General features: G+C 40.3%; 2 protein-coding genes across 2 annotated transcripts; one reads left to right on the top strand and one right to left on the bottom strand.

Annotated features, from left to right (window-relative positions):
* The first annotated feature begins 31 nt into the window (after positions 1-31).
* Positions 32-7177, top strand: mettl3 (methyltransferase like 3). Its single transcript, XM_044340724.1, has 11 exons — positions 32-400; positions 2105-2295; positions 2409-2861; positions 2946-3121; positions 3918-4131; positions 4307-4494; positions 4878-4916; positions 5044-5152; positions 5275-5340; positions 5462-5574; positions 5670-7177. The coding sequence occupies exons 1-11, from the start codon at positions 298-300 to the stop codon at positions 5782-5784; spliced, it is 1767 nt and encodes a 588-aa protein (XP_044196659.1). The 5' UTR covers positions 32-297; the 3' UTR covers positions 5785-7177.
* Positions 6072-12435, bottom strand: si:ch211-237l4.6 (uncharacterized protein LOC446130 homolog). Its single transcript, XM_044340727.1, has 3 exons — positions 12196-12435; positions 7528-7623; positions 6072-7420 (listed from the first exon to the last, which is right to left on the bottom strand). Exons 2-3 carry the CDS (start codon positions 7610-7612, stop codon positions 7248-7250), a joined length of 258 nt encoding a protein of 85 aa, XP_044196662.1. The 5' UTR covers positions 7613-7623; positions 12196-12435; the 3' UTR covers positions 6072-7247.
* Between the last annotated feature and the right edge of the window lie 10690 nt (positions 12436-23125).

Genomic DNA, 23125 nt, shown 5'->3' on the forward strand with positions numbered 1-23125 from the left:
TTCCGGGAAAAGACATCTAAACAAATTAATTGGGGGACTATCATCTGTGGCGTGTAGTGTTTCTGTTCCCTAAATACGGCTTTCAGTTTAGGCTAATTATACGATTATAGATCATTTCACAACCGGGTCTTTTTTTCTCGTAGCAGCAATTAGCCGGAACCTTTCAGTCAAGATTCTCGTCCGACACTTTTTCGCTGTGTACCATACATTCTTTGCTCCTCGCAGGGCCGGCGGGACAACTTTTGTCCAAAGAGTGGCTTGTGTTTGTGTTTGTGTCGGCGCTGAGCCCGGCTCGTCATGTCGGATACATGGAGCAACATCCAGGCGCACAAGAAGCAGTTGGACTCTCTGCGGGAGAGGCTGCAGCGGCGGCGGAAAGACCCAACACAGCTGTCGGCGGGTAAGTGCAGACAACACAGCGGGGGTGGAAACTAACGAGTGTTTCATTGTCAAATACTCAATGTAGTATTCGTCCAATTAATTGGTTAGCTACGTAGTGTATACACTAAAAAGTGCATGTCCTTTTAAAATTGCAAGAGGCCATCGTGAAATTTCCCACTGACTGTGGAAAATGATCACAACAATGCAGTCAAACTTTCAGCTTCAGGTTTAAGTATGAAATTGCATCCACTGTGAACCTGTCGGTCTGTTGATTACTTCTTGATTAATCATTGTTTAGTCAATATATAGTGGTTTTGATCCATAAAGTGTTTAAAAAATAGAGCTGCAGCTAAAGATTATCTTCATTATTGATTAATCCGTCGATTATTTTCTCTATTGGTCGTATGGTCTATAAAATGTCAAAGAATTGTGAACAATATTGATCACTGGAACCAGAGAATTTGACATTTTTTCATAAAAAAAAAATGACTCACAACTATTAACTAGTATCATAATAGTTGGGGACAAATTTTCTGTTGGTCGACTAATTGTTGCAGCTCCAGTGAAAAATGTCGATCACTGTTTCCATGATGCAAGCTCAGATGTCTTGTTTTGTCCCGACTAACAGTCCACTGTTATGGATATTCCATAACTGACCAGGACAACAGAATGTCAAGCTGTACTCTTCTGTTCTCTCAAACAGAAGATAACACATGTTGTTTAATAAACCAGGAGCCTCACAGGCGAACCAAGGCCAGAATGCAGGTCATCATCAGACGCAACAAGACAAACCAAAGATACAGATTTAGGTCATAGGTTTATGATTCGGAACTGACGAACTAGTTTCTATGATTGGCTTAAAGGCTGGTTTTGGACTGTGAGGGTCAGACGAGTTTGGGGACACCGTACGAACAGGAGGTGTCCCTTGAGTCGCTCTCCCTTGCAAGGTTCTTCATTAAAGTTTTCCCAGAATCATCATACGAAGTTTGGTTTGGTCTTCTCTTCTTCAAACTGACAACTGCCAGTGCATCAGCTCCGAAAATCCACAACAATTTGGCGTCACGAACAGGATTTCAACACAACAAAGACGTGGTAAGTGCATAATTTTATTTTATTATTGTGCCTTACCATGTCTGCGTTTGACGAAATCACAAAGAAACTGTGCATCACTTTCACTTTAAAGGTGGTCACAAAGTGAACAAAAAAAAAAAAAGCAAAAAGCTGATGGTTAAAGAATCTAAACACATGAAAATGTGTTGAAACTGTGCAGTGATAAGCAGGTGCAAAGCATGTGGTTGTGAAGAGGTAAAAAAAGGCAGAGTTGAGTGAGTCTTAACTCCTGCAGTGCCACAAAAGTGGCTGGGATTTCTGGGCTAGCTAACCTAAAGAAATTCAGTTTACTGTCACAGAGGACTAAAAAAAACAGAAAATATTCACATTTAAGAAGCTGGAATCAGAGAATTTTGACATTTTTTCATAAAATGATTATTCGGTTACCAAAAAGAGTTGGCAATTAATTCTCTGTTAATTGACTAATCGATTAATGGACTAATTGTTGCAGCTCTAAATTAATTCATAGCTTGAGCCACTTTCTAAGCAAAATGTCAAATATTCGGTGATACCAGCCCCTTAAATTCTTTCTCCTTTCTTTCTGTTATTTTTTTTTTTTTTAAGTGGGGTAAGTTTTCTCTTAACTTAACCTCTCTTGTCTCCTCTCGGTCAGACGGTGGAGGCAGCACAGATGGTTCCACAGCCAGGAGCGACAGCCCGGCTCCGTCAGCTCCACCACCTGCTCAGGAGGAGACTGAAAAACCACCAGATCCTGAACTAGAGAAGAGGCTGCTGGGATATTTGTCTGATCTGAGTCTTTCAATGCCGACAGACTCCCTTGCCATCACAAATGAGCTAAACAGTGTAAGTCTCTGTATCCAAAACACATAAATGCTTGTGGCAAATAATATGATTAAAGATTTTTTTTTCTTCTTCTTCTTCTTCTTCTTCCTTTAATGCGTATGTCTCGTTCACAGTCTGAATCAACCATCACTCATGGATGCATCCAGAGTCTTCTGTTGAAATTCTCAGCTCAGGAGCTCATCGAGGTCCGGCAGCCTAATTTAGCCTCTTCTTCTACAACTTCTTCCGCCACAGTCGTCGTAGCAGTGGATCATACAAAACTATGGGCTATGATCGGGTCTGGGGCTGGAGCTCAGCGGACTGGAGTCAAGAGAAAAGCTGAAGACCAAACGCAGCACAAAAGAGCTCCAGGCTTCTCACCCTCGTTACAGAGCTCTGCTTCTCCTCCGCGCTCTACCACCACCTCCCTGACGCCAGCATTGTCCTTGCAGATGGCGGGGCCATCGGCGTCAGGGAGCGGAGCAGAGAAGAAGGGCAGGAGCAGTAAAAGCCAGTCGTCTCACGTGGACATGGAGATTGAGAGCCTCCTGAACCAGCAGTCCACAAAAGAGCAGCAGAGCAAGAAGGTAGGACGGTCAAGGAGGAGAGTTGAGGAGAGGTTAGGTTTGAGTGTGATTACTGATGCAGGGTTATGTGTTATTCATGTGCAGGTGAGCAGAGAGATCCTGGAGCTGCTGAACACCAGCACAGCCAAGGAGCAGTCCATCGTGGAGAAGTTCCGGTCTCGCGGCCGCGCTCAGGTCCAAGAGTTCTGCGATCACGGGACCAAAGAGGAGTGTGTGCGTTCTGGGGACACACCTCAGCCGTGCACAAAGTTACACTTCCGGTCAGTGTTCATCAATATACTTGTGTTTTTTCAAACTTTTTCTGTCTTTATTTATGTCACCTGGCATGATGAAATCCTCACAGCAGCTAAATCTGACAGCACAGGTCTGACTTTTACATAAATTAAATAAATAGGGCATCTTTGCACCACACTTCAGTGTTATATTCTGTTTGTCCTTTACATGGTGCTATAATTAAGGTTAGAAAAACATGCCAAATTCATATAGAAACACCACATTTTGACACAGTTTTGGCCAAACACTTGGGTTTCATGTAAATACAAGTACAAATTTTAAACTCAGAAAGGCCTTACTGCTAAATCAGTTTCATTTTGATCAAATTGAGAGGGACAACGTATTTTCATACTTGTTTTTTGTCTCAAAATATATAATTTGTGGAGCTTTTTCTCATCCAGAAGAGCAGCAGTTGCTAACTTCTGGTCGGGACTTTCTAAATGGGTTGCAAGATAAATCTGAGGGTTCATAAGATGAATAATAGAATATGAATGAATCAAAAACTTTTTCTACTACAATGAATTGTGTTTATATTGTGTTTTCTGTAACCTTTGCTAATTTTCTAGTGATGTGCTAGACAGTTTTATCCCCAAAACTTAAAAGATTGGGAACTATTGCTCTAAGAAAAGTGGGTGTTTCTGTGCAGAGTCAACATATTTATATTAGCTTCCCTGTATTTTAACTTATAACTTTTGTGGTAAAATAGAGGAGGTTCTGTGTGTTACTTTACACGAACATGTTTATGCAGCTGTTTCACTGTGATTTATTATATATTTCTCTTAGTCGCATCATCAACAAGCACACAGATGAGAGCCTCGGCGACTGCTCCTTCCTCAACACTTGTTTCCACATGGACACCTGTAAATACGTCCACTATGAGATCGACAGTCCTCCGGAAGCTGAGGGGAGCCTGCTGGGGCCCCAGGCGGGGACCACAGAGCTTGGCCTGCACGAGGGGGACGCGGACAGCAACGTTGGCAAACTCTTCCCTTCACAGGTGAGGAAGAGAGAGGATGGATAAGGAAAGAAGATGAAGACAGATGGATAGATTTTTTTAAATGGAGGAAGAAAAAAAGATCAGATGAATTGGATATTTAAGTAGAGGGCTTGAAAACTGTGTTTATACATTTTTTAGCAGGTTATAAAAGTGTCTGTTGTGTTTTTATTTGCAGTGGATCTGCTGTGATATCCGCTACTTGGATGTTTCCATCCTGGGTAAGTTCGCCGTGGTGATGGCCGACCCTCCCTGGGACATCCACATGGAGCTGCCCTATGGCACGCTGACTGACGACGAGATGAGAAAACTCAACATCCCCATCTTGCAGGATGACGGCTTCCTTTTCCTCTGGGTCACCGGCAGGTAACCGCAGCAACACAAACAGTCTCAACAGCACAGATGAGAGTGATGTGAATGGTTTCTCTGTCCTACAATGTCAGTGTGTCCTTGAACTAAGCACTGAAAATTCCTTCAACTTCTTGCTTTTTAGTACAAGTATAAAAACTGCAGGAACACAATTTAAATATATTTTAATACACTTGTTTATCCAGTAACATGTTCAGAAGTGATACCTTGACAAGAAGGTTATTATTTAACAACTAAATGTTTTGGTTCAGAAGTTTTGTGAATTAAATCAAGTGGTCTAGAGAATGATATGATTCCTTTTGCTTACTTTATAATATCTAACAATATTTAGTCTATAATCAGTCTTAATGGGTTGAATCAGCAGTGTATGGTTTTTACAGGGCTATGGAGCTGGGCAGAGAGTGTCTCAGTCTTTGGGGGTAAGTCTCTCTGTCTGTGCATCTACCACCATCATCAAGTTATCATTTTGTTAGGACACCATTTGATTCATTTCTCATGTATTTTCTGCTTCTTTTTTTTTCTTGCTTTATTTTCCTCTTCTCTCAGGTATGAGCGTGTCGATGAAATCATTTGGGTAAAAACCAACCAGCTTCAGAGAATCATCCGCACAGGGAGGACGGGCCATTGGCTGAACCACGGGAAGGAGCACTGCCTGGTGTGTTTACATACCTCTGTGTTCTTATATATCTTCTTGCATACTGTATTTAAATCTGTGGTATGTTTCTGTAAAAGTGTGTCTGACTAATGTTGACAATGTGCCTTGTGATTCGTGTTCAGGTGGGTGTGAAAGGAAACCCTCAGGGATTCAACAGAGGTTTGGACTGCGATGTCATCGTAGCCGAGGTAAATAACTGCTGTCATACGTGCTGTAGTTACTCATATGATTCTTACAGCCTGAAAGGAAAGCTTCTGTAGTATCAAACAGATTATATCTCTTCATTTAACTCCACTCACTCCCTCCCAGGTCCGCTCCACCAGTCACAAACCAGATGAGATCTACGGCATGATAGAGAGACTCTCACCCGGCACCAGGAAGATCGAGCTGTTCGGTCGACCCCACAACGTCCAGCCCAACTGGTAACACATCATCACATTTAACAGGCTAGCTAACTGTTCTACATATTTTACATGTACTGATCGGCCCGCGCTGTACGTTTCACTTTCCTGTCCAGGGTCACTCTCGGAAACCAGCTCGATGGCATTCACCTCTTGGATCCTGAAGTCGTGGCTCGCTTCAAGAAGCGCTACCCAGACGGCGTCATCTCCAAACCCAAGAACATGCAGTGACGACGTCATCAGTGGACACAGGTCTGGAGAAGTTTGCTGTGATCATCTATAGACAGGTTTTTTTGTTTATTTTTTTTTATACTAAGGAGCTAATTTTTAAATAAATATTGTTATGATACATTGTCTGTGTCTTTGTTCAGATACTGTGAGCGAATAAAACCACACGTGGAAATAATGTGAATTGCATTTGGTGTTTTGTAGTGATGTTTTCCATGTACATGTAATCAACATACGGTAAATGCTGCAAAACTTGAGATTCAGCATCAATAAAAACACAGGAGACAGTGTTTAGTGTAACTTTTGTTATTATTTGTTAGTAAAGAATAAAGACGCTGGTCTTTTGACTCACTGTAGATTTGAATAACTGACAGTTAGTTTTGCATGAAAAGGACAAACATTGACATTTTCACCAGGTTTTTCACACTCATTTTGGATCAGTGCTTACATTCACATCTGTTGTGTTTTATGCACATACAGAACCCTGTTCGTCCTAAAAAAAATCTTCTGCTTCTGTCGGTTAAAAATAAATGCATTTTAACATGAAATGCAACCAGGAGTTTTTTTTTAATTATAAAAATATTAAAGAAGAAATTAACCAGAATGAGTCAAATATGATTGATGAAATAAACAGAAAAAATATTGTGCAACTCGGTTTACTTTTCCAAAAAAAAAGAACTAGTTAGAGGCAAAAACAGCTGCTGAAATGTGATCTGTAAATGTACATGATGTGTCAATATGACGCTTATGCACTTAGTTACAGTCAGTGCTTTTTGTAAAAGAGGAAAGTGTTTTTCTGTTTTGTACAGTGCAATGCTTCACTGTCAGTGTACAGGGTTTTTGTCACAGAGCAGGATCAGAAAGTTTAGGAATATGATTCATTCACACATGATGATGATGATGATGACTGATAATAGTAAACTTTCACAAGATACTGACCATCTGTTAACTGACTCGTCCTACTTTGTGAAACACCCATATTTCACACGGACCATGACCTAATCAGTAAATTTATTCCACAATAGGTAGTTTAAAAAAAAAAAAAAAAAAAGAAAGAAAGAAAAACAAACAGTAAAAAAAACAAGAAAACAATGCACTTGTTGGTGGTGAATGCTGTAAACAAGTCTTCTCTCGTCAGTAAAAGGTGCGTTTGGGCAGTGGATCCACTCTGTTCAGGATTTAGTCTTATATTCTCGCTCCAGAGGAGATATTAATGCACTGAGACCGAAAACAAAGTCTGTTTTAGTCCGTTTTATCCGCTTCATTCCCGTGTTGAAACTGATGAATGTCTGAGCACAAGAGTTCTTCGTGGGCAACGTGGAAGAAGATGTTAAAATCCTAATTGTGGCGGCGCACAACTAACTTCAAATTTCATCTATCATGAATGGGCAGCTGGTTGAATACTAAAAAACTTCAAATACTGGAGTCAATTTTTTTTTTTTCTCCTGTGCAGCCTCTCGTCCTCTTCAGTAGGTGGCGTCCACTGCGTTGATGTTGCTGTCCAGCTGGTGTCTAAAAGACAGCCTGGCCTTGGTGGAGAAATAGATTTGGGAGCCTCGACTGAGGCTTCCGGCTCCTTCGCTGTCACTGCCCCAGGATGTCGTGGAGGCCAGGCGCGGCTTCATCTCCTCTATGGGCACTGAAGGATGAAAGATAGGAGCAGGAAGTCAGATTTAATTGGGTGTGACATGAAATAAAAAAATGGTATTCTGCCTACAAAGTAGTCAGACTGTAAGTGCTGCTCACCTGCCGCTGGGGGGCACTGCCGGCCCTTGCAGCGCTCTTTACAACGTCTGTAGAAAGGAAAACACTGAAGCATCTTCACACCCATGACAGCAACGTCTGCGTAGAGAGGACAGTGAACAGAAACATGAATACTCAAGGTTACATTTGAGACAAAGCTCTCACTTCCCATTTAAGCTGTTCTATCACAGCAGAACTGAGTGTTCAGGCCTCGCTGACAGCTCCTTGTCTTCTCCTCAGGTCACACTTTAATGGAATTATGATCCCGCGCCTCACTGACATGATAGCCTAATGTAATCTGACAATATCACTGAATGGCACGGCGGCCCAGCAGCCAACCAATTAGCCTGCAACTCCAGCGCCATCATCATCATCATCACCCTCCCTCCTGCTGTCTAATCTTGGAAAAGGACGTCAATGAGCTACGGCAGCCAGATTAATTGATAAGCCCTCTTCTGACACACACACACAATCAAACACAGATTACACAGAGGTCATCCAACCTATGCCGGTCCTGACTAACAGGCAGACACAGGTGCATATCTTAACTCCGACGACAAGCTTTTGTTTCCATTTCAAGAAAAGTTTTTTTTTTTAACTTTTCCCTTTCAGCCAGCTATCGTGGGGTTTCACTCAACCTGCACAAACAGTAGCTGCTTTACGCTGCTCAACCTTGAACTATCCGACTGCAGATTGAGACTTAAATCTGTTCTGAGCACACACGCCCGATCTTTGATCCAACTTCTTGAAAGTAGATCAGATTCACAGAGCAACAAGTCGGTCAAATTCCTCATTTTCCGAATGTGTGGGAGGGAGGAAATTTATGTGTGGCACCGCTGAACGATAAGATAAAGCTGAGGGGGCCACACACCCCACCTGTTTGCTTAGAGTGAAAAAAAGGTATTTATTTTAGTCTAATCAGGTTAAGAAATAGGTCAGGTTAAATGGAAAGGGGTGGAGGGGGAGGGCAGCCTGTATTGTAACTGTGCAGAGAAGTAAAAGAATTATTGTTCTTCTTCTCCCGGGTGAACAAGGGCGAAACACTGAAGCATTTCACGCATCTTTTCATCATTAAAAAAACTAAAATAGCTCTTTGGGAGACTAAACGACAGAGGATGATTTCCTGCAAAGCACACAGCAACGTTTCAGCATTTCCACAATGAGATCTGGACTGTTGTTAGATGTCATTTTTACCTCTTTTCTAATAGTCTTTTAAGCAGGAGACGTGATCGAACTTTCAGGCCTCCAAGGTGTGTCAAAATCACACCAATGTATCAGAGTTCAATTAAAAAAAAGTGGCATTTTCATAACAGCACCCCCTTCAGCCAATCAGTCTGATTTTTTAAAATATCTTTGCAGACTTCCAACATGCTTCCTGCAGTGCCTGAAACGAAGCTCTTACCTCTGTTTGATGGGAAAACCCAATTGTGTGTGATAATCCACTGAGCCCCATTGTTCATTAATGACAGAGGGGAAAGATTTGGATATCCGATGTCAGATAGTAAACTGTGATTGCAACATACACACACAGTAGTTCAGTGTTCAGCTAACATCTTTCTCCTCTTTTTTTTTTTTTTTTTTTTTTTTCCCTTTCGCTGTTTACTGCTGATTCCTCATGCGGCTTGACTCAGTGAGGCAATTTGGTGGAGACGTGACAGCTCACACACACAGTCGCAGATCTGCTGTGGCACGTTAAACAGAAGACAGAGAGGACTTGTAAGTGGAAAAAAAACTCTGTATCTAATTTCACTCGCTCTTTTTTGGGGGGGATAAATTCACACAGAAAAACCATTTCTTCTAGCTTCTCTTTAATGCACCTTCCTTCTCTCTTTCACACAGGTGTGGCTCTGAAATCCTATCCCGTTTACAGACACAGTGAATCCATTATATTTAGGTCAATGCAGACGTTCTGCCTTTGAGATGAGAACTCACAGTACAGAACAAAACGGGAACAGACTGACGACGTTTCCTCCCCCACCTACTATAGTTTCGTTATACTTGCACGGTGATTATAAATTCTTTCTGTATTAACCAAGAATTCGCACACTCACTCACTGACAGACACTGAATATTAAGGCCTTGGTCAGTGGTGTGGAATTTTGGGCCCAGATCATGACTGGCTGAGGGGGTCTGGCAGCACACAGCAGCCTGCTAGTTTAGAAAGAGAAAAACAACCCAGATGGTAAACACACACACTTAGAAAGTAGAGAGACAGTAACCACATTGACCACAGAGAGCCGAGAGGGGGGGTGGCGGGGGGTAGGCTGAAGAAGGAAAAGCAGGAGAACCACAAGATGAGAGGTAGATGTGATGGGAAAGAGCAGGAGGATAAAAAAAAACAAAGCTAAAAAGGGAGGAAATAATATCATGAGAGGGGGTTTGAGCTTGTGCATTGACCTCTTTTTCTCCTGTTTGTTTGTTTTTTTGTGTCAAACTGGAGGCTCCAGCCTGCAGGCAGCCGATATGAGCGATGTGCAGCCCTGAATAATGCCGTTTTACTCGTTTCAACCAGAGGTGGGTCCACTTACAGAGCTGAAAATTGTGCAATCACCCCCACCGGAGAAGCATTAGTTGGCTGATGATTTATCGTCTCAGATGTGGCACGTGTCGCCGCAGCTTCTCATCGTTTTGAGTGCATGTTTGTGCATGTGTGTTTACAGGGAAATTAGAGTAAAGCTACTCAGACATGATTGCCAACAATTGTAACTGTCGTTACATATTTTTAGACATCAGTCAAACTTTTCTCCCAAGAAAACCACCTCACTAGTCCCCTCTGTCCCCACTCAGCTCCTTATCTGCTCTGTAAACAACATTACAGCGTGTAAAGCTTGCAGTAACATGATAATAATCTTCCCACAGCCGTGTAGCTCCACATGTCCACCTTTATTTTTTATCCAAATCAGACCCCAGAGCTTTACGGAGAAAGTGCAGTCCTGTGGCAGCATGCAGCTCTTAACACAAGAGCCTCACACAGGCCTGCCAGGCTGGATGACGCACGCACACACACACACACACACTCACACTGTGCATGTATGAGTGTTTGTGTGTCCACTAATAGCAACATACAATCCTCTTTCATTAATATTCATTATAACCACAGTGGATAAATCAGCTTTCAAAGTGTTTCTGCAGAAGTCTAATACAAGAGAAACATCAAACAATGGTCATAATGTTATCAGTGGTGGAAAGTAACTCAAGTACTGTGTTTAAGTACTTGAGTAATTCCATTTTATGCTACTCTATACTTCTACTTCTCTACATTTCAGAAGCAAATGTACTTTTTATACTCCACTACATTTATTTGACAGCTATTAGAGTTACTGATAAAGATTTTACAAACAAAATGCAAAGAGCTCATAAAATATGGTGCGTTTTTATAGATTGAACCACCCAGCAACATATAAAGTACCAAATGCAGCTTACGTATTAATGTAATAGTACAGAAACAGTACAGTAATGTAATATATACGCTGCAAGCATTAAAATACAATAAAAAAGAGACAGTTCTGCAAAATAACTAGTTTTATGTTTGCCACTCAAAGTACAATTTGTTGATAATACTTGCACGCTTTTTTTATAATGCAGGACTTTACTTGTAATTGAGTGTTTTGTTCATGGTGGGATTTGACCCATTTTAACTTTTGAGAGCAGTAAGAACACTTTTCTTTTAGCCTAAAGTTGATGAGTTGAGTGTTTGACCCACATTCATTCAAAAATACTGTTGCATTCCTCACATTTAATATAATCCATTGAAATCGTTATGTTCTCCTGTTTTATGTAACATCGGACCATTATATACAGTAGTGTGATTATAAATGTTTTTTCCTCCATAAACAAAAAGCATAAAAACTAAAGAATGCACTCTGTTTGCTCTCTGAAAGCTTCATTAAGGATTAATCCTCCATTTATCTGTGGCTAATGAGCTGTCCATGAATGATTTATTGTTCGGAAATGTGGTAAAGAGACATATTATGAGGGGATACATTAAAGAGTCAGAATCTGAGAGGTATGTAAGGGCTTATTGCTTTCAGGTATGTTATGGTGGACGTGCGCAGGCGCTCGTGCGAGGGGGCGGAAGCCCGGCTCTGCGCGCGTGCAGGTAGAAGGTTGAATGAAAAGCTGCGCCAGACAGGCTAATCCGAGTTTTCACCTGATGTACTATGCATCACTTATCTCTCTGTCTGAGCGAATAAACCCTTAAAGACCCGTCAGGAAGTGAACGCTGACATTATTCGCTTATTTAAGTGAGAAGTCGAGCCTGAACTTGTTGATAAACCCCCGTTATTCGCACTAATCAGTGACGCCAATTAAGATGACCGACCGGATAGCTTGTTAACGAGAAGAATGGGTGAATTACTGGGGCGTGCAGAATGAAGTTTGACAAGTGGTTTTCACAAACAGTAGCACAAACACACACACAAAAAGCTCTCAGCATACCAGACAGACTTATTTATGATCAGCAACCCTCCTGCAGACACACCCCCTGCTCCAGAACCAAAAAAGCAACCCTTACACTTAAGCTGTTTTGATAACAGAGGCTTAAATGTCAAGTATATTATATTTATCCACTTGTCTCACTGCTTTGTTTTGCCTCAGTAGAGACCCTTAGCAAATCCAGAAACCAGTGGTCTTTTCATTTGAGGCTCAAATAGGTAAAGTGGCGTTACCTACCTGGTGAAATGAACTGTAGGCTTGGAGATAGGCAATGAAAGCTGGGTATTCTTGGTAGTTTTCCACCTGCGACACGACTATTCTCTCTTCATTTGCGTGTTTCTTGGCGCTTTCCCTCACTGAAATGTGTCCTCGGAGCGCTGCCCGGTTCAGCGCGTCCTGGAAAAAGCTGCGTCCTGGTGCGTCCTTATTGGCAATACGGAAAGGTCTCTGTGGCGCGGAGCGACTGAACTTTAAATAGCTAATCCCTGGAGCATGGTGAGTGAGTGGACACGCCTGCTGTCTCTCTCACCCTCCCCTCCTTCTGTCCTCCTCTCCCTCCCTCTGAGCTCCCAACTCCCCTTTTCCTCATTTGCTGCTTCTCACCCATCCCACATAAACCCACACAAACCCACACACACTTCCTTCAGCATGCTCTGCTTTGTTTTGCCTCCATCTTATGTACATTTTCGTTCATAAATGATCAAAAATAGCCTATAGTGTATAAATAGCTGCTCTTCCTTGTAATGTAAGTCACGTAGGATGAAGTCATAGGCGCAACTCACAGGTCAAATGACAATAAAATCATGAATCAAGGTGATTTGACCTTTTGTGCTATGGTTTAGATGAGGTAATTACAATCTATCAAGAGACTCATTAGTTATTGTGAGCTGTAGATGTGATCTTTTCACCTCATTCTCTTTTTAGTGATTCATGTAGGGAGTTTATTTCTCCTTCCCAGCCCACTTTAGAGGCAGATTGTTGATGGTATCAGTAAAGGAAATGGAAAAATAACTGGAAATTTACAGTAGTAGTGAGCATGTTGTCTCTAAAATGCAGCTCCAGACACAGCAAACACAAAAAACGAAAACGAAACAGAACCAAACAGAAATTATACCATCAAAAAAGGTGAAATATAAGTTAAGAAAAGTGCAGGAATACAGTAAATGCTATTTTATGTTATGTTACGAGACAAAAACTGACATAATTTAACAGGCTGGGATGGCGGATGGGCGTACACATTAACCTTCAGTTAACGTGAACACCAATCCTACAAGTTGTTTAACCACAAACAAAACCTCAGCATGGCCTTCACCAAATTTCTTTTCTTGCTTATTGCCCAGACTTGAACTGTTTGTGTTCGAAACACATGCACAACAGTTATGTTTTTGTGCTTAACTGTCAATTTGTATTTGAGGAAAGAGATATGCGAAGGAAATCCCCACCTATCCTATTAGAGTGAGAGGGTTTTAGTCTCCAGTGGATGAAACCTACTGAGAAGAATTAACAAGTCATACGTGCTTCAGGTGATAGTGGACATTTTTATGTCCATCTCTGCCTCTCCCCCTTTATCTTTTTGACAAAAAGCCACCTTACAGACTACAAGGACTCAGAAAGCACTTCGTTTGAATAGATGCAAATGTAACATCAGTATACAAGATAGATTCTCATCCTCTGATAGTCTAAAAATACACTCTAATGGCTGGAATCAAAGATTTAAATCAGCACCAACATGTTATCACTTGTTTCTTGACTCTCGTCCACCAAATTTCATGGAAATCTGCTCAACGTTATGAGGCAGCAAACTAAGAGCAATACAAAGTAACTGGCAAGGGCTTAGACATAACTTTCTTAGTAAAAGTCAATTATGCTTTCAAGGAATAAACATGTGGCGACGTGTCACTTCTTTGTCACCAGCATTCATCCGGTAAAAATTAATCACGCCAAGCTGCTGTTTTACCTTCATGTCCATATGAAATGTACAGTACAGTGGGGATGTTCTAGGTTTACCTCAAAATGTCCCAAATTATATGAACTCAAAGCATCAACTAACACTGAAGTCACACCCAAAAGCAGCGATATGCAGGAAAATAGCCCACATGAAGCTGGAAAGCAAATCATTTGTCATGTTATCAAGAGGAAACACCTGAGCCAGCACTGAAAATAAATTAAAAATCTGACAGTTTGAAACACGAATATGCACACATACATGAAGCGCTATTATAGTTTCTAATATTAAGCACTTCACATTCTAAAAACAGTTGTAATAATCGTAATTCATCTTGCTTGGCTGAACTCGTCTACGTGTCCATTTATAACATGCTAATGGATGCAGCATTGTGATCTTGGCCACTTGGCCCATGAGATGTTTTACTGCTGTTTATTAGCTCTCTGGCCTGAACTCACTGAAGCTTATTGAGGGCGGTTCACTGGTTGGAGGGATTTGTCCTGGTGGAAATTTACCCAGATGAGTTCTCAGAGTGAGTCTGAGCCCGTTGGTCAGAAATCACCCAGGAAACAGTCTGTGTAACAGCAGGCACGTTTCTAAAGCCGATCCCGTACTGTGAACTGCAGCAGGGACTTACCCGCATGTAGATGAGCTGTTTATGGCGTTGATAACTCATGTAAATGACATTTAAAGTGGATGCACATGCACAAGTTGTAATTATAAGTAAAAAGATGACATCTTTCATATATTTTGCGTCATTGCACTGTTCAGCAGATGCTACTTAATCATACAGCATGTTATAGCATAAGCATATAGCATAAGTCACAATATTACATAATTCAGTTCTTATGCAACAAAAGCTTTCCAGTTAAAATCCGCAGAGGTTCTCTGAAGTAGAATTACAACATACCATCGGTATTTTCCCACATTCATTATCATAGTTTGACCCTAAAGGCACGGACAGACATCCTGTTTGTTCCTCCAAATCTACATGATATCAAACCAAATAAATTAATATGAACAACCTTTTTAAACACAGAGTAAGATAAGATGCTTATTAATTTCATATCCTGCATTTTTCTGGCACTAATTTTAGGTGTCCTGTGTGCCAAATTTGAGGTGAAAACTCTCTCTTAAGTGCTGCTAAGCTAGTTACTGTTAGCAGCCTGTTTAGCTGGGTTTTCTCCATCATGATTGGGTGTAACTTCTGCCTCGTTTAGTTATGTGGAATAACTAACTGAATTAAAATGTTAGTTCATCAAAATTGGTATTTCTTATTTACTTGTAATAGCTAAATCCATAAGTAAATTTAGTTTTAGTTTAAGCTAAGGCTAGCTGTGGCTATCTCACCAGCTAGCTTCAGCTCCCTCTGTTGCAAAAAAATAAAAAATCAACATTTTAATATTGGTTCCAACTTGAATATTTGCAAAATCTGTTATTTAGACTGACATTGAAATGTACTGAAGCTGATCTTTAGCAGCCTGTCAGTGTTAAAAGGTTATAACCCTAACTGTTGCACATATATTCAAAATGTCTGCCTTCTCTTTCACACTACAAGAGTGTGTGAATGTCCAGTCTTTCCTACAAAGACATGCATTTGTATCCATGCAGTGCATGTTCACAGTCACTCATACAGATTTATACCTGCAGATGTGGGTGAAAGGCAGACATACTTCAGTAGGACATTGTCTCTAATTTTAAATCAACCCCATGTGGATGATTAACAGCAGGGCAGCAGATTTTTTTTTTCTTTTACTTGGTCCTAAACTGGTGTATAGAGTTAAGACATTTCATGAGGAAAGAGGAAATATTAGATTTTATTTCAAAGTATAGACTAATTCTTTTTTACTTTCTATAATGAATAGTCTCCTATAATTAAGACTTTTGAGACCTTTTTTTAGTTATCTCCAACTTTTTTCCTTATTTCGCTCTTTGTTTTCATAAACTGAAAACTGGGACAAATTGCAAACTTGAGCAGTCGGAAAAAATAAGAATAATTTTGGGTGGCAGAAATGTTTTTTCTTCTTCTACCCTATCTTGAAAATGTTTATGCAATGCTTCAAATTGGTCTTACAACCCCCTTATGTTGTCCCGACTCAGGCTGGAAACCACTGCTTTAAATCAGAGGATGATTTGTCTTTCCCAGTCAACTTATTTTATGTGAACGGTCTAGAGCTTACTGCTTTTTATAATGAACAGTCTCGTATAATTCTGACTTTTACTCTATTTTTTGGGGTATTTCCAACTTTTTTCCCCTCTTTGTTTGTTATTTCATAAACTGAAAACTGGGAATTACGTAAGCGTATTAAGCAATAACTCTTTTTTCCAAACTTGCTCTGAGGTAATTGTCATGCCTTCACAGAGTCAACTGATTCCCTCTGTGCGTTCAGACACTTGTTCCTCTCCATGTAAGGTGTCCCTGCTAGTCTGCTGGTGGCTCAAGTATGATTATGAGCCAACACATTAGCTTCCTGTGAACCCATGAAGAGGCTCAGATATCAGGGACTGAATGACACTTCAAGTGCCACCGTGATATCAGACACTTTCAGCCAGGGGTACAAACTGGATGGCGACTGGAAAGCTGCATTGTCGTAATACTTACATCATCCCTTGTGGATTTTTTGCCCCTCTGGTAATGTAATCCCTCAGTACTTCTGCTCCACTGGCCCAGAGACAGGAATAGCAGGGCTGTGACTGTGCAGCAAGATCGAAGACAGAAAAAGAAAGAGACAGGACAAGGTCACAAGGGTGACCTAAAGTCAAATTAGGTCTTCAATAATCAAAAAATAATCAATCTGAGGTAAGATATCCATTTAAATGTTTTGTAAAATTATAGATGTATATGTCTTACAAATGTAGTGGAGCAAAGTCTGCTGTACAGAGCAGATTAGCCATTTATTATATTGGGTTGGTGGTTTGATTCCAGGCTCCTCCCGGCTACATGTTGAAGTGTCCTCGAGCAAGACACTGAACCCCAAATTGCTCCTATTGTAAGTAAGGGAGAAAACAAAACAATGCTTCTTCGGAGGGTGTGTATGTGGCGGAAAATGTAAGTTGTTTAGGACAAATGATCAAAAAAAATGTGATGTAGTCTCACAAAATGGAAGTAATTGAGTTAAATGTCAAAATCTCAAAACTGTAATCAAATAAAGATATTCAAATGCACAAACATTGGTGTTTTGAGGAAGAAAGGGTTCAAATTTCCAACCAAAGAAGCTGGAGAAGTGTGCAAGTTAAACTAACTTTTAATTTAACTATTAATAACTTGGTTTATTCATGAGTACCATTTAAAAAGTCTTCATCAGGGTTCAAAGCACCTCAAAATAACCTTTTTATACACTCAGTGAATAAGGGATGTGTTTTGATTGGAGGACTGGGACAACAGGTGGTGACCATGAGTTTCATTCAAACCCTGAACTCATCAAAAATGAAAACAAAAAGTAAGCAAAGGTCCTGAAGGTATCAAATATGTATCATGTAGGAATTGTTCTGACACTGTTGCATCAAGTTTAAATATCCAAAAACTTTTCTCTTTGGAAATGTGAGCAATTGCATTTGGTTAAGGAAAACTATTTGGTTAGTTTACAGCTTGAATCACAGGTTTCTGATCTTTGCGGGTTGTAACCCTTAATAAGCAACCTTCCTCACAGTTTTTAGCCAAAAAGGTTGGTCAAGGTCAAGCTGGAAACCATTGGTTTAAATCAGAGGACGATGTCTCTTTCCCAATCAACTTATTTTATGTGAACGGTTAAGAGCTTGCATTGCATCAGAAAAAACATCATTTACAGTCCACAGGGGGGTTTATGAGTTCTAGTAGCTCAAAACTGTAGTCTCACATCCATCTAATGACATCTAAATCGAGGTTTATTTGATTTTTAATTGCTTCCATACCTTTGAGACATATATATGAATGCAGGAACTTTTAAAAGTGGCAGGGAAGGTCACCATGCAGGGTCGTCGACCTGTAAAAGCTATTAGACTTCAGTTCATACTAAAAGCATTACAATCAGAGACCTATTATAATAATGTATATAAACACCTTGAAATCAAGTTATTGCAGGATCAAGCCAGCCTGAGCCTCTGTGTGAATGTTTACTGCTCCCCACCCAGATTCCCTGTTTCCCCCTCTTGTCCCCTCCCGCCTCTCTCAGACCTCCAGACATTCCCACACCCAGGGTTTGTTGATTTTCTGTTGATGTTGGCATGCTTGTGTGGAGCCGGGACCGGGACTGACTGGCTGAGGTCGCTTCGGCTGGTTCCAGCCTCTGTCACTCCCCTTGTTCTGCTCCTCTCTCTGTGCACTAATGTCACTTATCTCGTGCTTCTTTACCGTGCCCTGCTTGGATTGCAGCCTCTTTTTGTACGTCATCAAGAGAAATTCTTGTATAATTATTGTTCTTAGTGATTACATTAAAGTGCACAGTGGAAGGGGGCGTAATCACTGTTGTTTCCTACATACCATGCAAATGAGCTGATAAAGCTGGATGTAGTAAATAGACAATCAGAGGACAAAGAGCAGCAGACTGTCTTTACTTCTCTGCCTTTTCACCCAAATTGTTTTTCAAAGTCTCAAAGTCTCTTACATAAAAAAAACAGTCCTTAAAATATCAGAAAGAGAGTATTTTCAACATAATATTACAGAGGCAAATAAGGAAGCAGTGAAGTTGAGAAAATAGTGTTTAAAGCTTTAAGGCTGGCAAGGAAACTGCATACCAGATGGAAAAGTTATGATTCATATGCCTTTTAAGGCTAATTATTTCACTCCCAAAAATCATAACTCCCAAAAAATGCAGATATTGAACTCTGGCTTTGGATATTCTTCAGTAGTATTTGCCAACAACATGTGTTTTTCTTAGCTCAGTTCTCTCTTTTGACTAGTTTGTTTAAGAAAATACATTTTATCTTGATTGTAGCTGGGAATTAAATGCATCATTCCTACTATGTGTCTGTCAGTCCATCTACAATAAATGTGTATTATGAAATGTACAGTTTAACACATTAAAATATGTGATTTAAAGTTGGCTTAACCAAATCAAATACCATGAATTCAAAAGCCGTGATGGCACTTACTGAAATCTGCTAAGCTAGTTACCGTTAGCATAAAGTTTAGCTGGGGTTTCTCCATCGGGACTCATTTAGTTATCAATCAATCAATCAATTAGACTTTATTTGTATAGCACTTTTCATACAAATATGTTGTAACACAAAGTGCTTTACACAATTAAAAACAATACAATTACCCCACCACCACCACACCTCAACCCCCCACCGCCATCCATACACAAAACAATAAATGACTATGTTATAAATAAAGGACTCAATAAAAACAGGAATTTGCAATGAGGAAACACCAGAGGTAGGATAAAAAGGTTAAAATTCAGAATAGCAAAATAAAATTATAATACAAAATTGAAGTATGAAAAAGATAATAGAATACTAAAAAAAAGAGGAGATGTATTAAAGTGAGTAAAACCAGAAATAAAAAGTAGGGTATAAAAAGGAAAACAATCAAGAGAATAAAAATAGAATAAAAGGATATACCAAGTAATAAAACAGGTTAAAACATATAGATAAAAGACGGATAAATGTATAAAATAAATAAAATTCAATTAAAAGCCAGGCTAAAAAGGTAGGTCTTGAGTTTGCTTTTAAGAATATCAACATTCTCTGCTGCCTTTGGGTCTTCGGGAAGGCTGTTCCAGAGATGTGGACCACAGTAATAAAAGGATGCCTCATTGTGGGTTTTTGTTCTAACTTTAGGGTTCATTAAAAGGCCACTACCAGAAGACCTGAGCGTTCTAAAAGGTTCATAGGATAAAAGCAAATCTTAGAAACAGGTAGGACCAAGACCATTAAGAGCTTTATAAACCAATAAAAAGATCTTGAAATCAATTCTGAAGCAGACAGGCAGCCAGTGCAGAGACTTTAAAATTGGTGTAATGTGTGCTCTCTTTCTGGTTTTCATCAACACACGAGCAGCTGAGTTCTGAAGTAATTGTAATTGTAATATATTCTTCTTAGGGAGACCAGAAAGCAGAGCATTACAGTAGTCAATCCTGCAGGTAATAAAGGCGTGCAGTAGTGTGTCTGTATTGGCTTGAAAGACGAACGGTTGCGCTGATGAAATGCATTCTTAGTTATGTTTATAATGTGTGGTTCAAAACTGAGATCTGAGTCAAAGATGACTCCTAAGTTTTTCACCTGTTGACAGGGGTTTAATGACAGTGCTCGCAGTTTCACATTGAGTTTCTCTCTCTGAGCTTCAGTACCAATGACCAAGACTTTAGTAAGTTCTCTGCCATCCATAATTTGATATCTAAAATACAGTTAAAAAGGGCATTGACTGGCCCTGAGTCAACAGGAGATTCGGCAATGTAAAGTTGTGTGTCATCAGCATAGCTGTGGGAATTGATGCTGTGCCTACTGATGATGTTTCCAAGTGGCAGCGTATAAAGATTAAAAAGAGTAGGACCTAAAATTGAACCTTGAGGAACACCACAATTCATTTTATAGCTTTTAGATGAACATTCATCAGTGCTTACAAAAAATTCTCTATCGTTATGTGGAATAAAATGTTAGTTAATCATTCACTTACATATAGTTAACAGATAAGGAAAAGTACATTTCATGTTAGCTTAAGCTAAGGCTAGTGGATCTCACGATAGACAGGTCTTAGCTCAATTTTGACCAAATATGTAGTTACTGTGTTTTTCCTTTCACACGCATGACTTGATTTAACCTATTGGACTTAAACCCCTCAGCTTCATGCATGCAAAGCAGAGATAGTGGATTTTTAACTCAGTTCTGTTGCACTTTGCCTGTTTCATGTGCAAGCTGCCATTAAGCAATGATGTAAAACGAAAATTGTGACATTATGTCTTGTTGGTAATGTGTGGTTTGAGCGTTGAATGTCATGTCTCAGTTGAAGTAAGGCAGGTACTGTCAGCATTTTTAAGCAATTGTTACAACAGAAATTGTTCTTCCAACCAGCTCAACTCATATCACAAACTGACAGAGAAGCAACGTCTTCATCTGATGATACTTTATGTTTTTGTTTGTTTGATCCAACTGAAATGATGCTGATAATCAGTTTTGGTGTTGGAAGCATAGACTGTATATAAAGAAATTTATAAAGATGGAAGCAATTAAAGGAATGTGGTCAACATTTTGGGACATACACTTATTTGATTGGAAACAGGGGGAAACAGCGAGCCTGGCTCTGTTCAACTCTGTCCAACTTTTTCCAACTTCCCCTGTTGCTAAGGTAAGGTAACTGGCTGCCGGCTATAGACCTATATTTAGCGAGATTTATATTTAGACAGATATGAAAGTGGATTGATCTTCTCATCTGACTCTTGATATTTCCCAAAATGTCATTCCTTTAAGTCAAGTCAATGTACTTAGGGATCATATATAAAAGTAACACATGTTGACCAAAGAGGTTAAAAGTACAGCTAAGTAAGTAGAAAGGTAAAAAGGTACAAATTTAGCTTGAAAAATTAATTGATTTTGGACTTGTTAGCTCACACACTTGTAGACAAACTGCTCGCAGACCTGCTGAATGTGCCTGACTGTCTACTTTGTGGCGTGGCTTGGGCCATTCGTAGTGTGGTTGATGTAATGACAGGGTGGTGGACACTGCTGACTTATCAGTTACGTGTGTCTGGGTTGAAATTTGTGTTTGGCCGCCGGTTAAAGCATGACTGTTGCTTTTGAATGAGGCTGTGGTTGTGTTTGTGCTGAGGAGATCTCATCCAGAGATGAGACGAGAAAAGTAAAAAGGGAGCACAGTCATGCTATTGTACGAGCAGCAGGTTAATTAAAAACATAATAACATTATCACCATCATCATCTGTGCTGTACCGTCGTCCTTCTCTGTCTAAATTCTGTTTAAACTATTCCAGTCCATACCGGCCAGTTCTGCCTCAGTGTCCTGTGTTTCTCTTTCGCCTCCAGTCTGTTTTGTTAGTCAAGCCTGAAAAGGGGGGATAAAACAGAGAGGAGGGGCTCGTTTTTGGGAAAGGGGTACATTTCTAAATAATGGCCTCACCACAGGGTCTAAACGAATTTCACAAGGCGAATAACAAGAATTTTGTGCTGAAATGACTGTCCTTTTGACCTGTTGTCATTCTTTCTTCGTCTTCTCCTCTCTGTTTTTGGGGAACCTCCATCAAGTCTCAGCGCATGTGTGCACTTATATCAGTGTTTGTCCACCACGCCATTAAACCGCACTTTCTTTGCCTCTCTCCAGATTCTTTCAGAGTGGCTACGATTTGCATGAGAAGTGGCTGAGAATGGGCCCCCTTCCCATTTTCCTCCCTTTGTCCTACTATTCTTTTATTCCAAATTCTTCTCACTTATGCTCCTTCCTCGCTTTGTGCTGTGCATTATATAAGAGAGCTGCACCGGCCAATCAGTCAGCTAAGGTGGTCACAGTGTCGTGCACAGGCTTTTTTTTTGTTGTTGTTTTTACTCAGCAACATAATTTTTCTTCCTGTCCTGGAAGTATGTGAACACAGACATCATTCTCACTTAAGATCTGTGAGGAACTTTTGAATTTTAAAGCCAAACGGGGAACAGATGATTTCCTCTAAAAGAACATTTGTATGTCCACCAACCTGATTCACCTGGCTGCACACACAAAGCTCCTTCTTGCTGAGTCTGTTACTGAAAAAGGGTAAAAAATGAGGCCACTCAAGCAGTATTAATCTGTATTCCTGGGGAGGTTAGGCTTTAGCTTTGAGCCACAGCTTTGGGCTATTTGGTGTCTCTCATCTCACACTGTGTCTATATTTACCTGGGTGCAGCTCCGCAACAGGCGTTTAACTTGAAAGTTAGGTAACAATTACCACGAAGTCGCTCCATGGCAACAAAAGATTATGGGCTTAACCTGGACCTATGCTAACAGGCGCTTGTCCAGATTGTGTACTGTTTATGCAGCTGCAATGTTCTCGGTGTCCACAGGGGGCGTTCTGACCTTTGACCCTGTCTGGACGTGCAACAATCCTGTTAGATCTGGCTGTCTGGCTGCATGGGCACAGCATGAGGTGATTAATTTACAAAGAGCCTGATTCTGCAGAAGTTCTTCAACTAGATAATCAGAGTTAATGAGTGTGTGTGAAGGCAAATAACAATGGCAAAGTTCACATCTTGAAACAGTTTTTTAACTTGAACGACTAATTTGTTGAGATCAAGTTGTCAAATAAATGCAAACCATCATGC

The sequence above is a fragment of the Thunnus albacares genome, chromosome 22 (genome assembly GCF_914725855.1).
Source record: "Thunnus albacares chromosome 22, fThuAlb1.1, whole genome shotgun sequence".
Classification (NCBI taxonomy): Eukaryota; Metazoa; Chordata; class Actinopteri; order Scombriformes; family Scombridae; genus Thunnus; species Thunnus albacares.

Excerpts from the sequence above, each read along its gene's own strand:
- mettl3 (XM_044340724.1), top strand. The coding sequence starts at position 298 with ATGTCGGATACATGGAGCAACATCCAGGCGCACAAGAAGCAGTTGGAC. Across the intron at positions 2,862-2,945 it reads AAGAGCAGCAGAGCAAGAAG|GTGAGCAGAGAGATCCTGGA; the intron begins GTAGGACGGTCA and ends ATTCATGTGCAG. Across the intron at positions 5,153-5,274 it reads ACGGGAAGGAGCACTGCCTG|GTGGGTGTGAAAGGAAACCC; the intron begins GTGTGTTTACAT and ends ATTCGTGTTCAG.
- si:ch211-237l4.6 (XM_044340727.1), bottom strand. The coding sequence starts at position 7,612 with ATGGGTGTGAAGATGCTTCAGTGTTTTCCTTTCTACAGACGTTGTAAA. Across the intron at positions 7,421-7,527 it reads GCAGTGCCCCCCAGCGGCAG|TGCCCATAGAGGAGATGAAG; the intron begins GTGAGCAGCACT and ends TTCATCCTTCAG.